The following is a 17,896-nucleotide window of genomic DNA, read 5'->3' as shown; positions in this document are numbered from 1 at the left end:
ATGTGAAAAATTCGGAAGAAAGGAGTGCTAAAGAAAAGTCACATTGTAATTTTCAACTCCTGTTTGACCTCTCTGGACCTCACCAAATATTTATATGGATGCTGTCCGATTCGATACTACAAACTTATTCTCTGCTAAATATCCTTTTCAAAGTGAAATTCACTAATCACAGCGCAAAATACCAAAATACGTGTCTTCTATCCTCCTTGTTCCTGACACTTCTGCAATATTAAAGAGGGGACTTGGAAGTTTCTTTAGCATTCCTATCTTCCAGATTGATCACATACATCAAAATAGGAGGAAAGTTTTTTACTAACAATTTCTGTTGAAGTGATCATACCTTTTTTCATACGGCTAACAACCACAACACTGAAACCAAATAAAAGTTTCTATCTACATGGTGCAATTTATGAAGCATTTTCATGCTATTATGTATTTGACTCTCATAACAATTAGAGATATGCAGTGCAAATATTTTACAAATGTGAAAATGAAAGTAATAGAATTTAAAGGACTTGATCAAAGTCAGAATCTAACAAGTGATGAAGCCAGTACCAAGAACTACGTTTCAACTCTCGGTCCAGTATCTTCCCATTCCACCATGATGTCTATCAGGTAAAATATCTGTCTTATCTTTAAGAGGATTCCAGAGTTTAGGCTTTTAGAAAATCACGGCATCAAACCCATTACTCCTGTTCATCTTGAAACAGAGTTTTAATTACCTATTCACAGTCCATTAAAGCATAAGTATTAGTTTTATTAAAATGTGTCTGCTACATCTTATGAAATTCTCTCTCCTTGTTTCTTCACTAAAAAGGAAAAAGGTTCAAAAGGCACACTAATTAGAACAAGAAAAAGCACAACTTTTCCCAAAGAATAGAGAGTACTTCATTAAATTTTTTTTTTTTTTTTTTTTTTTTTAGATGGAGTCTCTCTCTGTCGCCCAGGCTGCAGTACAGTGGTGTGATCTCGGCTCAATGCAACATCCACCTTCTAGGTTCAAGCAATTCTCCTGCCTCAGCCTCCCAAATAGCTGGGTACTACAGGTGCACACCACCACACCCAGCTAACTTTTGTATTTTTTGGTGGAGATCGGGTTTCACATGTTGCCCAAGTTGCTCGAACTCCTGGCCTCATGTGATCCACCCACCTCAGCCTCCCAAACTGCTGGGATTACAGGTGTGAGCCACCATACCTGGCCTTAAATACTTCTTTAAAAAATTTAAAAAACAAAATAAAAGAAATTAATATAAAATAATAAAAAGCAAAATACAATTAAAAGTAAAATTAGAAACTAAAGAATTGAGCTAAAACATTTTAAAGTAACATAAAAATATTAAATATCTAATCAATGAAAAAAACACCAAATACATTCAAGATAAAAGTGAAACAAGGCAAAAATACAAATTCCAAAATGAAAGTATCTGCACCATCTTCATGCAGGTGGCATGAGGTGGTGCAAAGAACCAGCAGGCCATCTTTGGTGAAACCCCGTCTCTACCAAAAATACAAAAAAAAAATTAGCCGGGCGTGGTGGCAGGCGCCTGTAGTCCCAGCTACTCGGGAGGCTGAGGCAGGAGAATGGCATGAACCCAGGAGGCGGAGGTTGCAGTGAGCTGAGATCACGCCACTGCACTCCAGCCTGGGTGACTGAGCAAGACTCCATCTCAAAAAAAAAAAAACAAAAACAAAGTATGCAGGAGGAAGATACCTCTTAGAGAGCACCAGCTTATTCATCTCTTTCCCATAAACCAGGCAAAAGCACCCTCAATCTACTCTCCTCAAACCCAGCTTTTAAATTAAGTTTTAACAGAGAATGAGATTGAAAAATCCCTTAACAGCAATACATAAATAATTTTTGTGTTTTGACCAATTCAGCCATACCTTAAAAAGATCAACTTTAATCATACTTACAATTGTTTTAAAATAAATTTAAATTATATGTTTAGTCTGTCATATATATTAAACACAATGTAAATTATACGTTTTTGAAGAACTAAGATACCCTGAAAAGGTAAAGTGTAAGCCATCTTAAAATGTATAGGATGACTAGAAGGCAATTCTAATCTTCATGATTTGGAAGTCATTCCAGATGAGTTCAGTGACTTCAAACATTTTTAATGCTTTGATCAATATTTTGAGTATATCATAAGAAAGTAGCAGTAAGTGATGCAATGTTTAAGGTAGAAAATTTGATATGAATGCTATCTCCTCTCTTTCTTTCCATATCCATTTATAAACAAAATGGTCATTGTTAATCTGGACAATTACTGAGAGAAATGAATCAAAAAATTACCGGCAAGGCATAGTGGCTCACACCTATAATCCCAGCACTTTGGGAGGCTAAGGTAAGCAGGTCGCTTGAGCTCAGGAGTTCAAGACCAGTCTGGGCAAAATAGCAAAGCCCCATCTCTACAAAAATTAGCTGGGCATGGTGGTGTGTACCTGTAATCCCAGCTACTTGGGAGGCTGAGGTGGGAAGATCACGTTGGGCCCAAGAGGTGGAAGTTGCAATGAGCCAAGATCACGTCACTGCACTTCAGCCTGGGCAACAGAGTGAGACCTTGTCTCAAAAAAAAAAAAATTACCCAAGGATTTTATAATCCCACAAGAAGAGTAAATTATTAGTCAATGGGTTTAGTAATGGGCTTTATAATGAATTTTAAACAGCTATATCAGCTCTATCAAAGGCAAAATTTAGAACAATGACATCTTAAACATTATACTGCAGATTCATTTATGTCTTCAACTATTAAGCTAAAATGAGGCAAATATTTACAAATTAAAATTTTGTCTTTCAACTAGCATTCCATTTCAATATTTCCATGTTTAGGGTATACAGTCAATGTCCCTAACAAACACTACAGTAATCATTAAAAGTTGGAAGCTAGTATTCTTGTATGTAACAGTTCTCAGCTTATTATTTCTTCTCTAACATGTCTAAACCTGTACATCGTAAAAGAACCAACATATAATCTTGATGAAATTGTGCTGCTCCTTATTGTCAGTGATTACTCTGCAGGTATTCATCAACAAAATCACACATTTCATAGTAAAACTAAGACTCCAAAACTTAGTTCTCAAGTCTTGAAGTAATAAGAACAAAAAAATTTTAAAGACATTATTTTCTAAAAACCAAAAAAATTAGCTTCACTAACTGCTTATAATTATTAAACAGAAATTGCTCTTTTAATTTATATATGAGTAAAAATGATGAAGACCTTCAAAAATATTTTCTAAATATTATATTACTTCCTCTTCCAAATATCATATCTAAAATACACTGTAATCTTGAAGAAGAAAAAAAAGAATCCTTTCTGAACCACTTCCATGCAAGTTTAAGAGCACCTACAATTTTAATGCATAGACCTTGAGGACATATGATGTTCCCGTGTATTAAAACACATTTGAACTTATTTGACTTTCATGTGAACCATGTTTTCTGTATAAACATATAAGTTAATTTCAAATAACTTTTAATTAATTTGATGATAATCTTATGAAAATAAAAGTCATCTAAGTTTTTATAACTACCCAGGTGATAAAATTTTAAAGGACTGCTTAATTCTAGTTAATAGTAAATCTGAATACTAAACATACCCTCATGCTGGTACATTTCTGCTACCAAACCAAGATAAAATTATTTTTTTAATGAGTAATTTCTGGAATCATATATATCCGCAGAAGGCTATCAGATGAACTAAACTGGTTGTTGTGTGCTTTTCTTCAGATTCGAGTGATAATTAAGAAGGAACTGAAAAAGGAAAAGGCTCTATCTTGATCTTTACCAGTTCTGCCTACAAAGTTACAGTTTGTGGTTTTTCAACAGCTCTACTTAAAAAAAAAAAAAAATTTTTTTTTTTTAAATAAAGTGCCCATTGCTTGTGATGACAAAAATCTGCAAGCTTTCAAAGTCCTTTATGTTCAAATTTTTTTAAGATTTAAGAAATCTTCAATAGGAATTGATAATCAGAACAATCTTTTACAAATTTCACTGTAATAACAATATAACTTAGCAAGTAATCATTGAACACCATTCTCGTGTAAGACAGCTTCCCAAAATCTGCAAGAGATTCAAAGAGGTCCTTGTCCTTAAAAGTCTGAAATCCAGTAAACAACATAAATCAGGACAATAAAGACCTAGCTCAAGATAGACTATAACTTCCACGAGACAGACACCAAAAGGCTTATTAGTCAGCAATTTTTTTTTTTTTTTTTTTTTGAGATTGAGTCTCGCTCTGTCGCCCAGGCTGGAGTGCAGTGGCACAATCTCGGCTCACTGCAAGCTCTGCCTCCCGGGTTCACGCCATTCTCCTGCCTCAGCCTCCTGCGTAGCTGAGACTACAGGTGCCTGCCACCACGCTTTTTAAATAAAATTTTACCGTGTTTATTTGAGGTGCCCAACGTGATGAAATACATACAGATAGTAAAATGGTTGCTATAGTGAAGCCAATTAACGCATCTATCATCTCACATACTTACCTCTTTGCAACAGGAGCAGCTAAAATCCATTTATTTAACAAAAATCCCTAATACAATACAATTTTATTAACTTTGGTCCTCATATTGTATATTGGATCTCTAGACTTGTTCATTCTATATATCTATTTTGTATCCTTTGACCTACGTTGCCTCATTTCCTCTACCCTCACCCCACCCACGGTAACCACTGTTTCATTCTCTATCTCTGTGTATCCGAGCATTTAAAAATATATATTCTACATGTAAGTGAGATCATGCAACATTGTTCTTCCTGGGTCTGACATATTTCATTTAGCATAATGTACTCCAGGCCCATCCATGTTGTAGCACACGGCATTATCTCCCCCATTTTAAGGTTGAATAATATTCCATTGCATATATGTATACACACCACATTTTCTTTATCCATTCTTCTGCTGAACTACTACAGGACCCAGCAATCCCTCTTCTGGAAAAAAGATAAAATCACCACCTTGTAAAGACATCTGCCAGCTTGGCGGTGGCTCACGCCTGTAATCCCAGCACTTTGGGAGGCCAAGGCAGGAGGATTACTTGAGGTCAGGAGCTCAAGACCAGCCTCTACAACAGAGTGAGACCCCATCTGTACAAAAAATGTAAAAATTAGCCAGACATGGTGACATACGCCTGTAGTACTGGTTACTCAGAAGACTGAGGTGGGAGAATCCCTTGAGCCCAGTTCGAGGCTGCAGTGAGCTATAATTTTGTCACTTCTTTTTATACATATTTTTTTATTTCTGAAGCTTCACTTTAACAAATCTTACCTGCTTAATACTGTAATTATACTTTTTTTAAAAGAAAGGAATTTAACAACAATTATTAAGCCCATAATACCCTACACAATTTCCATTCCTTTTCTTTAAAAGCCATCTCAGTACCTTTATCAGTTTAACAATTCAACAAATATTTACTGAGCACATACTATTAAGTCAGACACTGTTTTAGGCTCTGAGTAAACAAAATTAAATGCAACAATCCCCTGCCAAGGCAAGTTACACTGTAGCAGAGAGATTCTTTATCTTCTTCATCAGATGCAAGTATTTATACCAAAAGGAATATATTCTTTACTTTTAATTATTCACACAAGATTTTGAATATGAAGTAAAACTCCAGTTAACTTTAGAAAAAGATAACCACCTGACACCCAATTGTCTCTCCCTCTATTACCTCACAACTACCCACAAGATCTCCCCACTCCTCTACTGTTCCCTAAGCAATGAACTGAGTTAGGTGCCTTCTTCGTACTTCAGTGCTATATGCACTATACAACCTCTACCACAGCCTTTACTACTCTTACAATTACTGACTTGAAATTGACGCTTCCCCTTCAAGAATGCCATCTCAATTGCATTTCATCTGTGCATGACACATAACTGGCACTCAGAAACATTCATTGAAGGAATGAGAGGGCTGAATACTTCCTATGGTGTTTAAACTCTTCTTCTGATGTCTGTTAAGAATATCACAACAATTCTAGTCAAGCCTAGAATCAGTCAGGAATTTTCTAAAACGAGTGGCTTTTTAAAATTGCTGCAGAAGATTTCACTGCTATTGTTCTAAAGGTAGCACAGCATAATTGTTAAGAGCTCAGGCTCTAGCACCATAGAGACAGGTTCAAATCCTAGTCTTACCTCTTAAGTCTGTGTGCTTTGAGCAAGTTGTTGAACTTGCCTCAATTTCCTTATGTTTTGAAAAGAATAACAGTCAGTAAATTTTTTAGCTGAAGTGAAGACAAATGGAAGATGTAGGCTCTTGGCACATTTTCTGACATATTATAAATACCAAATAAACAGTTTCTATTACTATTTATGTAGAACATCTAACTGGAAGCCTAATCAGAGAAAATAAATTGAAAAATAACGTCCTGTAACCATGACATTATAGCTTTAGCTCATTAACCAGGAACTTTAAGCAACAAAAACAAGTCTTTATGAAATTCACTGAATTAATACTCTGACTAAATATACTTATACACTTACTAAAGTTGTTAATCACAATTACAAGAGTATCAACACGTATGGTGGAAAGATGGTAAAATGAAACCAGAATTTGGCAGTTACAGATACATTTGACCCTTAGTCAACAGATCTTTCCATTATAAAAACTGCTTCTTTTTAATTGATTTGAGTTTACAAGATTTTCTTTAAAATTAAAATGTTCCCTTAAAAAATACATAATAAAAAATAAAAATAAAAATAAATGTTTCCCTGAAGGCTGTCTATCAGTTGTTCACACCTCACTGTTAATTAATCAGATATATACTTTAAGTAACACCAGTGTACTTAAAAGAAATTGTTAGTTGAAAAGTGGTGAGAAGAGAAGAGGGGAAATCTTAGTGGAGCAGGCCTATATAATGCTCATTGTGAGAATTTTTACCAGTCACCAGGCAGCATGATGATAACGGCACCTACAAGGTGACAGCAGAGGGGATCCAGGAATTGTAAAAGACATCAAAGCAATTCCCCCCACACTCCATGGGATTATACTAAGTGCTCTTCAAGGAAACTCAAGTTCTGTTATTCTACTCTTCTTTTATTCAATGTCATAAGAATTAGTACCACAATCTCCTAAATAAATACTTCTAAAAGGTCAAGTCAGGATCACCTTTTAGCAAGTTCCCCCACAAGGCCAATGACTGACCTATCACAGAAATGTGAACCAAGACATTACTTTCTATAGATAAAATTAAATGACTACTTGAAATAAATCAAGAGTTTGAAAGTGGGAAAAGTTTTTCAATGTTAAACATTAAGCTTATTTCCAGGGAAGAAGTATTATTTTGGAAATGATTAAAAATCCAAGAGCTCAAATGTGATATCCTCATTGTTATCTAAAATACCATGGCCATCTGCGTAAAGCACTCTAAACATGTCTATTGCTAGTATTATATGAACACTTTAAAATGTATACCGTACACAGTAAATTATTATCCTCTAACTTGCAAATAAAACATGAAAATTTAGAGAAAAAGAATATACTATCTGAGCCTAAGAACAATCTGAAAATGAGAAAATATTATCAAAAGCACATCAGGAACATATCACCTTGAAAGTCAAGAAAACAAAGTTATAAGAAAAAACCTGAACAAACTTGCACTGTGGCAACACAGCAGTGACCAAACAACAGTCTTAAAGCATACCACTGTGAAATCTGCAGCAGAGGCCAAGCAGCCTCTCACATTTAACAGTGGAAATCATGAACATCAAAAACCAAGAGGTCACCTTAGATTAAAGCGGCAAAAATAAAGAACATGTAAACAAATGAAAGTACCTAATGAGAAAGTGATAACCAAACCATTAAAATGTAAACTTTGCAACATACCTATGAAAGTAATAATCAACAAATACTGAACAGTGAAATTTGATTTGCTTTTTACACTTGCAGGCAGCTACGTGAAGGAGGATGTAATGCCCCAAGCCACATATAAAAGTACATATATTCTCAACTATTTTCTATATAAATCAAGAAGGGCATAACCCAAGGACATGGTTCTGAAGAATCACATTACATTTTGTTCCTGGCTAGCAGTGTAAAAGAAAAAACAGTTTCATTTTATTTTATTTTTTAATAGAGATGGGGGCCTTGCTATGTTGCCCAGCCTGGTCTTGATCTTCTGACCTCAAGGGATTCTCCCACCTCTTCCTCCCAAAGTGCTGGGATTACAGGTATTAGCCACCATGCCTGGTCACAGTTTCATTTTCTTCAACAATTTAGCTTATACAGTTTGCATTACTCTAATTTATCCTAGTGCATCTGAATTGAGAGAGAGACTCGGAGTTCTTAAATGAACACAAAGTTACTGCAAAAACAACTATCATGGTAACCACATTTTACTCAGACTTTTTCCATGTTGGACAGTAATGCAATACCTCCTAAACTACTTTATTATCTGTATGATTCATCAAGGTTCCACGTTCTAAATGTTAGAGTTTTGTTGGGTTTTGGTATGTATGAATGGTTACAGATGAGTTTTAAGGTAAATTCACAAACATATATAGCAACTGTTCTTATAAATATTTTGATATGAGGAGAGGAAAGGAGACATAAGCACTGAATGAAAAGAGCTTGAGGATGGGGTATTCCAAAACAGCCCATTCCAAGACATATATGGACTTCTATTTCTAATGCCCCTGTACTGTCATACCAGTACACATTTAAAATCATTGCTACAAGCAGCTGTCTGTGGATTAATGTAATCAACATTCATTTATTCAATGGCCAAACATTAAGCTAGGTCCAATTTATTTTTATTTTTTATTTTTTAGAGATAGAGTCTCCCTCTGTCACCTAGACTGGAATGCAGTGACACAATCTCAGCTCACTGCAATCTCTCTCCGCCTTCTGGGTTCAAGTGATTCTCCTGCCTCAGCCTCTCAAGTAGTTGGGACTACAGGCTCTTGACACCACACCCCGCTAATTTTTGTATTTTTAGTAGAGACAGGGATTCACCATGTTGGCCAGGCTGGTCTCAAACTCCTGACCTCAAATGATCTACCTGCCTCAGCCTCCCAAAGTGCTGGAATTACAGGTGTGAGCCACTGCACCCAGCCCCAGTTTCTTTTATTCATTCTGTAAATATTCATTAAACATGTCAGATGTGTTAAGTTTTTTCTTAAGAATACAAATTAATAAGTTCTGGTTCATGAAGAACTTACCTCAAGCAGGGCAAACATACATTTAGACACATCAGTATTTCTCTAAATGACCATATTAAACATATCTGTAATAATACAATAAGTGCTAAAATACCAAGCATAAGCAAAATGTTGTAGAGTCTAGTGTAGATAGTATCACTATAGATAAAAAGTTATCAAATGCAAAAAGTAAGTTTAGAAATACCTTTCTTGTGCAGGGCATGGAGGACACTAAGAATTCTTTGGCTTAAGGTGCTAATTTAACAAAAAAGTGAAAGGCAGTTAAACTGTTAACATAAGTTGCAGATAAGAAAAATTGATAATTTGATACTGGGTCGGATAGGCAGATCAAAGTAGAAAGCTGGTAGCAAAGAAGAATTTGTTCCTAAGAGAAACTGTTCTAGGTAAAAAGAAAGGAATAAAGAAAACAAGACGTGCTAAAGATGTTTTAAAACTACTATTAAATAGCCAGAACTATTAGATAAAAGATTCACTAAATATAAAGATGCAAATCCTAAAAATGAAAAGTGATAGGGAGGGAAATGGGATGAGTTAGGCTCTGCAACCACAAAGAAAAATCTCAGTAATTGTTTTAGGTGGAATTATATTGGATTCATTAATTTTAGGGAACACGCTGTATTCCCATTTGGAAAAAATTATTTGTACCACATACAGTTTATACTCAAATATTTCCTCACATGATAAAACCACCTATACATGTGAAGTCACTATGCAATGGGAGGCAACAGAGCAGTAGTTAAAATACAGACTCTGGACAGACTACCCTGGGCAAGTTTCATCATGTCTCTGTTCTTCAGTTTCTCCATGTGCCAAATGGAAACAAGCATTTCCTATATCATAAGATTTTTGTGAGGCTTAAATAGTACATGAAAAATATCCAGAATTGTGCCCAGCACAGAATAAGTACAACATATTAGCTGCTGCAGCTGCTGCTGCTCTTCCTCCTCCTCCTTTTCCTCCTCCTCCTCTTCATCGTCCTCCTCCTCGTCCTCCTCCTTCTCCTCCCCCTCCTTCTCTTCCTCCTCCTCCTCCTTCTCTTCCTCCTCCTCCTCCTTTTCCTCCTCCTCCTCCTCCTCCTCCCCCACTACTGCTACTATTACTACTTGGAATAAACTATCAACAAAATAAAAAAAGAGAAAGCTAGAGTACCAAGGCCACTTCCCAGAAGAGAAATGCTTAGAGGCATACCCAATCTTTTATTGCCGAAAAGTTACTTTTCATTTCCCTGAAGTCTTATGTCACTTTGGGGAAGGTGGGGACAGTATGGTAACAATGACTTCTGTTAACAGAACTGAGGAGAGGCCATCACTGCTGACTGTACTTCCTTGCCTGCTAAAAGGAAGACAACAAAAAGAATAAGAACACTAGCAATTATCTTGGAGATCTACCAGGAAGAGCATTAAGATCTAAATTTTGGCACTTCACTTTTGGACAGCTGGAGCAGAAGTTACTGGGAGGTTGTTCTGCCAAGGAAACCTCCATTAAAAAAAAAAAATGCCACAACTAATCTGTCAGACACCGCCAGAACAAATTCTACTAACACATAGGGGACACTATAGGGAAATACTACCAACCCCTCTTATGGCATTTTTTTAGATTTGTAGAGCACTCCACATGAAACTAACAAGCTATTTTCCCGAATGTTCTGAAATGTGTTGTTCTCAAAAAAAAAAAAATCAATATAATGCCTCTGAAACAAGTCCAAATAGCAGTAGATCAGATAAAGATCACAATCTTACCAGAGGAGCTTTATCAAGTTATATTTTAAAAGCTAATGTCATTTCACACTGTTAACTAAAATTTAATTAACCACCTGTCTCTGAAGATACTTATCTAAGCTATTCAGGATAAATGAAAACATTTAGACTTATCTATTAAAAATGAACAAGAGAAGCATGCCAAATACCTTAACATAATGTCACCAATCTTAGTATAAACCAAATTTACTCTAAATATATTTTCTATTTGATCAGTCATCAAAAAATAAATATTCTGAGAGTTCTTTCACAAAGGCATTTTAATTGATTTCTCAACATCTATTCATTGCCAATTTAAATAAATCAATCACGATAGTCTTGCCACCCACCCCTTTACCTCTACCCCACCAATGATAATTTCAGGAGTGGTCAGGTGCATGCCAACTTAGGCTACCAGGATCTAAGGAAAGGCTTTCTAGGGGATTTGAAAAAGAAACTTTCTGGCTCTAAATAGAGACATGTAAAGCCAGTGTCTGTCACCCCCAGAGTCACAAACGAAAAAGCAGAGTTCCAACTTCCACTGACAGTCTTAGAACCGCAAGAAATCTAAGCCCTCCAATGACACCATTACTGTGAGTGGCAGAAATGAGAAGCAGAAAGCACCTGGATGTTTGACGACTTCTTGTATGAACTATATCAAGTTTCTCTAGTTCCTCTATTATTTAAACCAATCTTATGTTTGTACTCCAAAGCATCCTAATTTATACATTTTGTTTTCCAAGTCTATTACTATTTAAGAATTTCACCCATGATCATTTAATGTTAGCAAAAAAAAATTATCATACCTTAAACAAGCTGATAATGCATGTATCAGAGCCTCATTAAAACAAATAGGTACTAACAGTTAAATAGGAGGATTCCAATAACTTTTAAAATATTTTTCATATATTTTTCTATTTAAGATTTAGCTATAAAGTAGAACACTGATAAAATATTACAGAAACATTAATCTCTCAATTTGGCAAAAAAAATTACTTTTATAGCCCTCTTATAGTTCTTGATTTTATTATTTATAGTTACTACTTTATCATTTGTTATTTATTATAGTTACTGATTATAGTTATTACTTGTTAGATCCTAAAATATTAGCCATATTCATACTATTTAAGTCATAATAAAAGAAGAAAGGTTACTGCTGCTTACATGGCTGAGTTCAGCTTTTTAAAATATCTTTAGAATTTTCTGCCAATTAGCCATATAGAATGGATTATTTGCAACCTACAGAGAAGCCAACATTATTTACTTTAACCATTTATCATATTTACAACTTTACCAGGCTAGATATAAACTGTTAAAATACAAATGAAGATGTTTCTAAAAAGTAGTGATTTAAATAACAACAGCAAAAAGACAAGGTGTAATATTAAAGCAGGGCAGAAGTAGAAGATACAAACTGGAATAACTAGCTCATGAAAAGTGGAAAAGAGCAAAAAGAGGAAGAAGGGAGTAAACCACTCAAAAGTCTTTATAAAAAGATCACAATCTCTCTGACACATGCATAGATTGGATGTTATATAAGGCAAATTGATCTTTTAACAAGATCACTTTAATACACATTTAAAATTAGAGAATCCATATTTTCCAAGTGAAATTAGCCTGTTGTGTGTGTGTGTGTATATACATATAGATATATCTATAAATATATATCTATAAATATATATATATAAATATATATATATATATATATATATATATATATTTTTTTTTTTTTTTTGAGACAGAGTCTTACTTGGTCACCCAGGCTGGAGTGTGGTGGTGCTATCTCGGCGCACTGCAACCTCCACATCCCCAGTTCAACTGATTCTCGTGCCTCAGCCTCCCCAGTAGCTGGGATTACAGGCATAGGCCACCATGCCTGCATAATTTTTGTATTTTTAGTAGAGATGGGGTTTCACCATATTGGTCAGACTGGTCTCGAACTACTGGCCTCAAATGATCTGTCCACCTCGGCCTCCAAAAGTGCTGGGATTATAGGCGTGAGCCACCATGCCACACCTTTACAAGCAATATCAGATGAGCATTACTTCACACACCTTCGGTAATGCTGTGGTAGGTATTTTTTAGATTAACTCATATCATAAACCACTATAGAATAGAATTAAAATGGAGCTGAAAATATAATGTATCCATTTGAGTATCTATTCTACCTAATACATCCATTCTTCAAAGAGAACCTGGTTGGGGCTCAAAATAATGCAAATGGACAAACTTTACTACATACAGGACAATAAAAGATAACTTCATCAACTAGAAAAGGCTCCCTACAACCTAGGATCACTCCTTGCCAACAGACAAACCTGACCACAGCTGCAGTTCAAATAGACCAGGAGTACAGTAGTAGGGCTGATGGAGCCAACAATGTGTGACTTCATACTAAAATTAGCCATGCCCATTTCACCACAACTGGGTTGGGCTTCTCTATTTTAAGGTGTGCAACTCCAAATTACTTAAGAGTATGTAATTGCTGGATAGTTTCTGAAGCTAAAATTGTCAGCAGACTTTCCTCCAAGGCTTTAGGATGGCCAATCAGTCTCCACAAAACCCCTATGCTTAATCATCATGCTATCCAGGGTCTAAGCACACAGCAAGTAAAGACATATACTTTAAGTATCTAGAAAGACATACCATGCAAGAACACATTAAAAGAAAATAGGCAAGAAAAGAATTCCTTATTCTTGTCTGCTAACCCTGCCCCCTACCACACATATGCACAATACACAATACGACAAAAGTGGAGGGAAATTATGAAAATCATGACATTAAAGTATTACGCTCTCATCTTTTCAGGAAATTGTACGGAACTGACACCTGAAACCCTTCCAAGTAATTTCACACTATTGTTTACCTCCCTGCAAAAGTGCTGTGCTATTGGAGTAAATCCAGCAGAAGGGGCTACTCAGTCTGCATTCTGCGTTCTGGAAACATCAGAAGGGAAGTGGTGTAGCTTCCATTGGTACTAGCAGGAGAATGCGCACTAATGTTTAAAAAAAGACACTAAATTTCCAAACATAAATGAAAGAAAATGAAAAGACTTGCCCTTTCACCAAAACTAATAACTTTACCAATGAATGGTGAAGCTGAGTTGTAAGTTATATGGGCTTAACACACACCTGAAATTCAAGCTGCACAGATAACATTCATGATTTTTACAATCCCAGGGCAAAGACTTAACACCTATTTTATTACCAGCAACTTGAGACACTCAATGCAGAATACACATTTAGTAGTATTATTTTCCTATTACTATCATGTTCCAGCAGTCCACAATATCAACACTTGCTTTGACAGATTCAATCAATTATTTTAAGAATTAACAGAACAGGCCAGGCACAGTGGCTCACGCCTGTAATCCCAACAATTTGGGAGGGCAAGGTGGGTGGATCACTTGAGCCCAGGAGTTCAAGACCAGCCTGGGCAACATGGTGAAACCCCGTCTCCACAAAAAAATATACAAAAATTAGCTGAGCGTGGTGGTGTGCATTGGTAGCTCCAGCTACTCGGGAGGCTGAGGTGGGAGGATCACCTGAACCCAGGAAGGAGAGGTTGCGGTGAGCCCTGATCATGCCACTGCACAGCCTGAGGAACAGAATGAGATCTTGTCCAAAAAAAAAGAGACCTTGTCAAATAACAGAACACAGAAGACACATACCTTCATTTTCAGAGGCATGACATTTCACTTTCAACACCAAGTCAAAGGTTCTGTCTGGATTTGCCCTAAAAGAAAAAAGTTTAAATTAATTTCCTATGACAAATAAACATCTCCATGAAACTTGTATTTTCTTAATTCTAAAACTAATCTTGTTTTTGTCTCAATACATTTCATGTGACTATATTACTACAGTATAGTAGAAATAACAATGAAACTGTTTTCTCAATTAAGCAACTTAAAAGAGCTGAGACTTAGAAATTCTGAAACTTGGGGCAAAGCATTTAAACTCTTGAGACTGTTTTCCCTCACCTATGAGGTGCCTTGTCCACTTCACAGAATAACAGTGAGGATTATAAAACAAATAACATATGTGCAAGTACTTCATAAGTACTAAGTGCTACAAAAATGCAAAGTATTGGTTTTATCTTATTGGATCAAATTTAAAAGCCAGAGTGTCCCTAAGTGTCATTATACCCTGCCAACAGAGTTTGACATAGGTTCTCAGGCTCTCTCCAAAGGACTTGCAATGTAAGTGTAAGTGATGAATACATGGTTCCACCTGCCAAGTTCTAGATCACCATAAAACATTGATAATGCTCCATGAATGTGATACGTTGCATATATTTTTCTTAAAATGTATTTACTGTACTTATGCATATTTAAAGTAGCAAACTATTTGTAGCTCTAAGGCTAACAACATAAAAAGCCTTCTTTTTATCTATTATCTTTGGAGAAACTAGCCATCTGCTTCCATGTTAGATTTTCCCACTAGAAACTGTAAGTTTACTTTGCTTAATTCAGAAGTTATTGACTTTTTTACTAACTTGCCATATTTGCAAAATTTCAAAGCAACATTGGTTAAATTTCAAAAAGTGAACTGAAATATACTGAGACACTTTTTCTTCATAACATTGCTGTTTAAATCTCTCGTTCCATCATAAGGTAAAAGATTAAGTCTGGTACCACAACGGCCAATGTGTTAATATCTCAGTTATTCCTGCTAACAAGACCTTAGTGCCTTTGTACATTGGCTGTATTTAATATGTACTTCCTTCAAGAAACGAATGCCAGCTCTGACGTTTAAAAAAACATTTCTTTTTTTAGAAGCTTTTCTTATAAGATATGAATCTGGAAACACAGGAAGTGACAAGACATATAAATTAACATGCAAATATACATTTTTTTAGCCTTTCCACTATTAACTTGTTTCAATGGGAATAACCTGGGCTCAGATGACTTCCTCCCTCTTAAAACAATTAATGTCAAGAAGCATACTATTTTTACTCACTTACCCTGCCACCATGATGTCAAACACACTGAAGAAAATAATTCTATTACATAATTTCCCTCTTTCCCTAATACTCTTTAGAATTTCTCTTAGGTGTAAAAGTTAAATATTGACTCAGTTTTACTTCTGTGAAATTCAAACGGCCTTTCACAATAGTACAAATATACATGGCATTATTTTAAACTTTGTGAGAAGGAGGTAGTAAAGGGTGGGTAAGCGAAGTAAAACGGAATTCTTTCCAAAGTTAAGTTTCAGAAGAAAAATATAAAACTCATGCCTCTAAGATACCTAGAAACAAAATCATCACCGTTATTAAAATTGCTTTTTACCTAATCTCCTGAGCAAAGTAGTCGTTGATAAATACTTTAGCACACACATAAAAGTACCCTCTAATTGGATACCGTTTTGCAAGAACCATGCATCTACAGTTCCTGCATAAAGAAACACCAGAGACCAATCTAATTTTATAAGCAGAATCATAAGAAAACATCCAAGACAAAAGTAACAGACTTAAGAAAACACCGGTTATATTAATGCTCAGAGAGCACTGGGAATAATAATAACCTCTTAACCTCAACGCTGACTCCCTCCCGGACACCACACGCACACAGGCAGCCCCAGGAGAGTCACATCTGACACACTCGGGGGAAGCACGAGAACCCCTCAGCGGCGGTGTCAGGGGCCGCCCGGCCTCCCCTGTCCCCCGAAAGGCGGGCGTCGACAAGGCGCTAGTGGCCTCTCCGGGAGGAGCCGCGCCAACCACGGAGGGCCGGGGACGCCGGGCGGGCAGGCTTTGCGGCCTAGCGTCGTCCCGCCGGCCGGCCAGAGGCTTGGGGGACGGACCGCACCCCCAGCCCGCCAGGCCAACCTCGGCCGCCCCGGGAGCCGGTTGAGCGCGGAGGCGCGGAGGAGCCGAGCTGGCCTGGGAGGGGCCGCCGAGGGACGCCCGCCCCCGACGCGCCCGGGCCCCCCCACTCACTTGGTCCTGCAGTCCATGGTTACATGTCGGTGTGGGGCTGTCCGTCCGGCCCCCGCGCGCTGGCCTGGAAGCCCGCAGCCCGGCCGCGCGAGGGTCGCGCCGTCCCCGCCCACGCCGGCGGCCACACCGGGAAAGAGGCTACTCACAGCAGCCGTGGCGGCGGGCCCATGTCTGCTGCGCCCCCGGCACTTCCCCGCCTCCCACCCCACCCACCAGAGCCTTTCTGTGACAGCAGCGGTGGCGTGGCCGCCGCCCCCGTCTCCGCCGGTAGCCGCCACCAAAGCTGAGGCCTCTCAGTTCCTGCGACCGGGGCAGCCCGCTGCGGCTCCTGCACCTTCTTGCAAATCAGGAAGTCGCCGGGAGGGGGAAGGGGCGCGCGGGGACGCGCCCAGCGGCTTCACCTGGGCCGTGCGGCTCCCAAGTCGGAGACTGTGGAGGAGGCGGGGGCCAGGTCCCGCGCCCGGGCGGCCAGAGGGTGCAGGGGGAGCGCTAGTGCCTGCCGGGATGGCCCACGTACCGCTTTGCCACCGAGCCAAAAAGGCAAGGTGCCCCCTGTGTCCTCAGCATGCACCAAACCGGCTTCCTTTCTGGGTCCAGTCCAGATTCCAGGGCGTCGGGGCTGCAACCCCACAAAGGGCGAAGTACCTGGAAAAGTACTTCGACCTGCAGTGTTTTCCACACACATACACAAGGACTTGGGTTCCTTTCATTTCATACTGCAAATTCAGAGCTCAAGTTGATGCCCCTGGCTCTTGCGTCACTCCAGCTGTGGCCTGCTTACAGCTCTCTGAAATCCAGAGCTACCCCCTCCTGATTCAGGAATGTTCAGACATGTGCACCTGCTAAATAGCCCTGTCAAGTAGCCAAATGGTAGTGCCCCACTTGTCTGCGCATGTGGGAGGCAGACATTCCTATACCACAGACTGCAGTAATAACCAAGGACTGACTTTTGAACACATGTACATAGTCGCAGGCCTCATAGTCTGGCAGTTTAGGCAAGTTCAGGGAGGGCACCACTGAATAAGCGTGGGAGGGACTGATTTACACAGCCCTAAAGCACATGTGAAG

The 17,896-nt window shown here is 38.0% G+C and overlaps 1 protein-coding gene across 4 annotated transcripts in view; it reads right to left on the bottom strand.

Moving 5' to 3' along the window:
* The window catches only part of DENND1B (DENN domain containing 1B), a 265,750-nt gene extending 248,446 nt beyond the window's left edge, over positions 1–17,304 (bottom strand). The window contains exons 1-2 of one of the 4 annotated variants that reach the window (XM_054523755.2): positions 16,829–17,304; positions 14,562–14,626 (exon numbers count right to left, since the gene is read on the bottom strand). In XM_054523755.2, coding sequence (XP_054379730.1) covers positions 14,562–14,626; positions 16,829–16,845 — 82 coding nt within the window. In that variant the 5' untranslated portion in view covers positions 16,846–17,304. The remainder of the gene's footprint in view (positions 1–14,561; positions 14,627–16,828) is intronic. The other 3 variants (XM_024234528.3, XM_024234539.3, XM_024234547.2) reach the window with 3 other exon arrangements.
* Positions 17,305–17,896: the final 592 nt, after the last annotated feature.

Source organism: Pongo abelii, chromosome 1 (assembly GCF_028885655.2).
Source record: "Pongo abelii isolate AG06213 chromosome 1, NHGRI_mPonAbe1-v2.0_pri, whole genome shotgun sequence".
Classification (NCBI taxonomy): domain Eukaryota; kingdom Metazoa; phylum Chordata; class Mammalia; order Primates; family Hominidae; genus Pongo; species Pongo abelii.
Note: the sequence above shows the minus strand (reverse complement) of the source record. Positions and strands in the feature narration are given on the sequence as shown.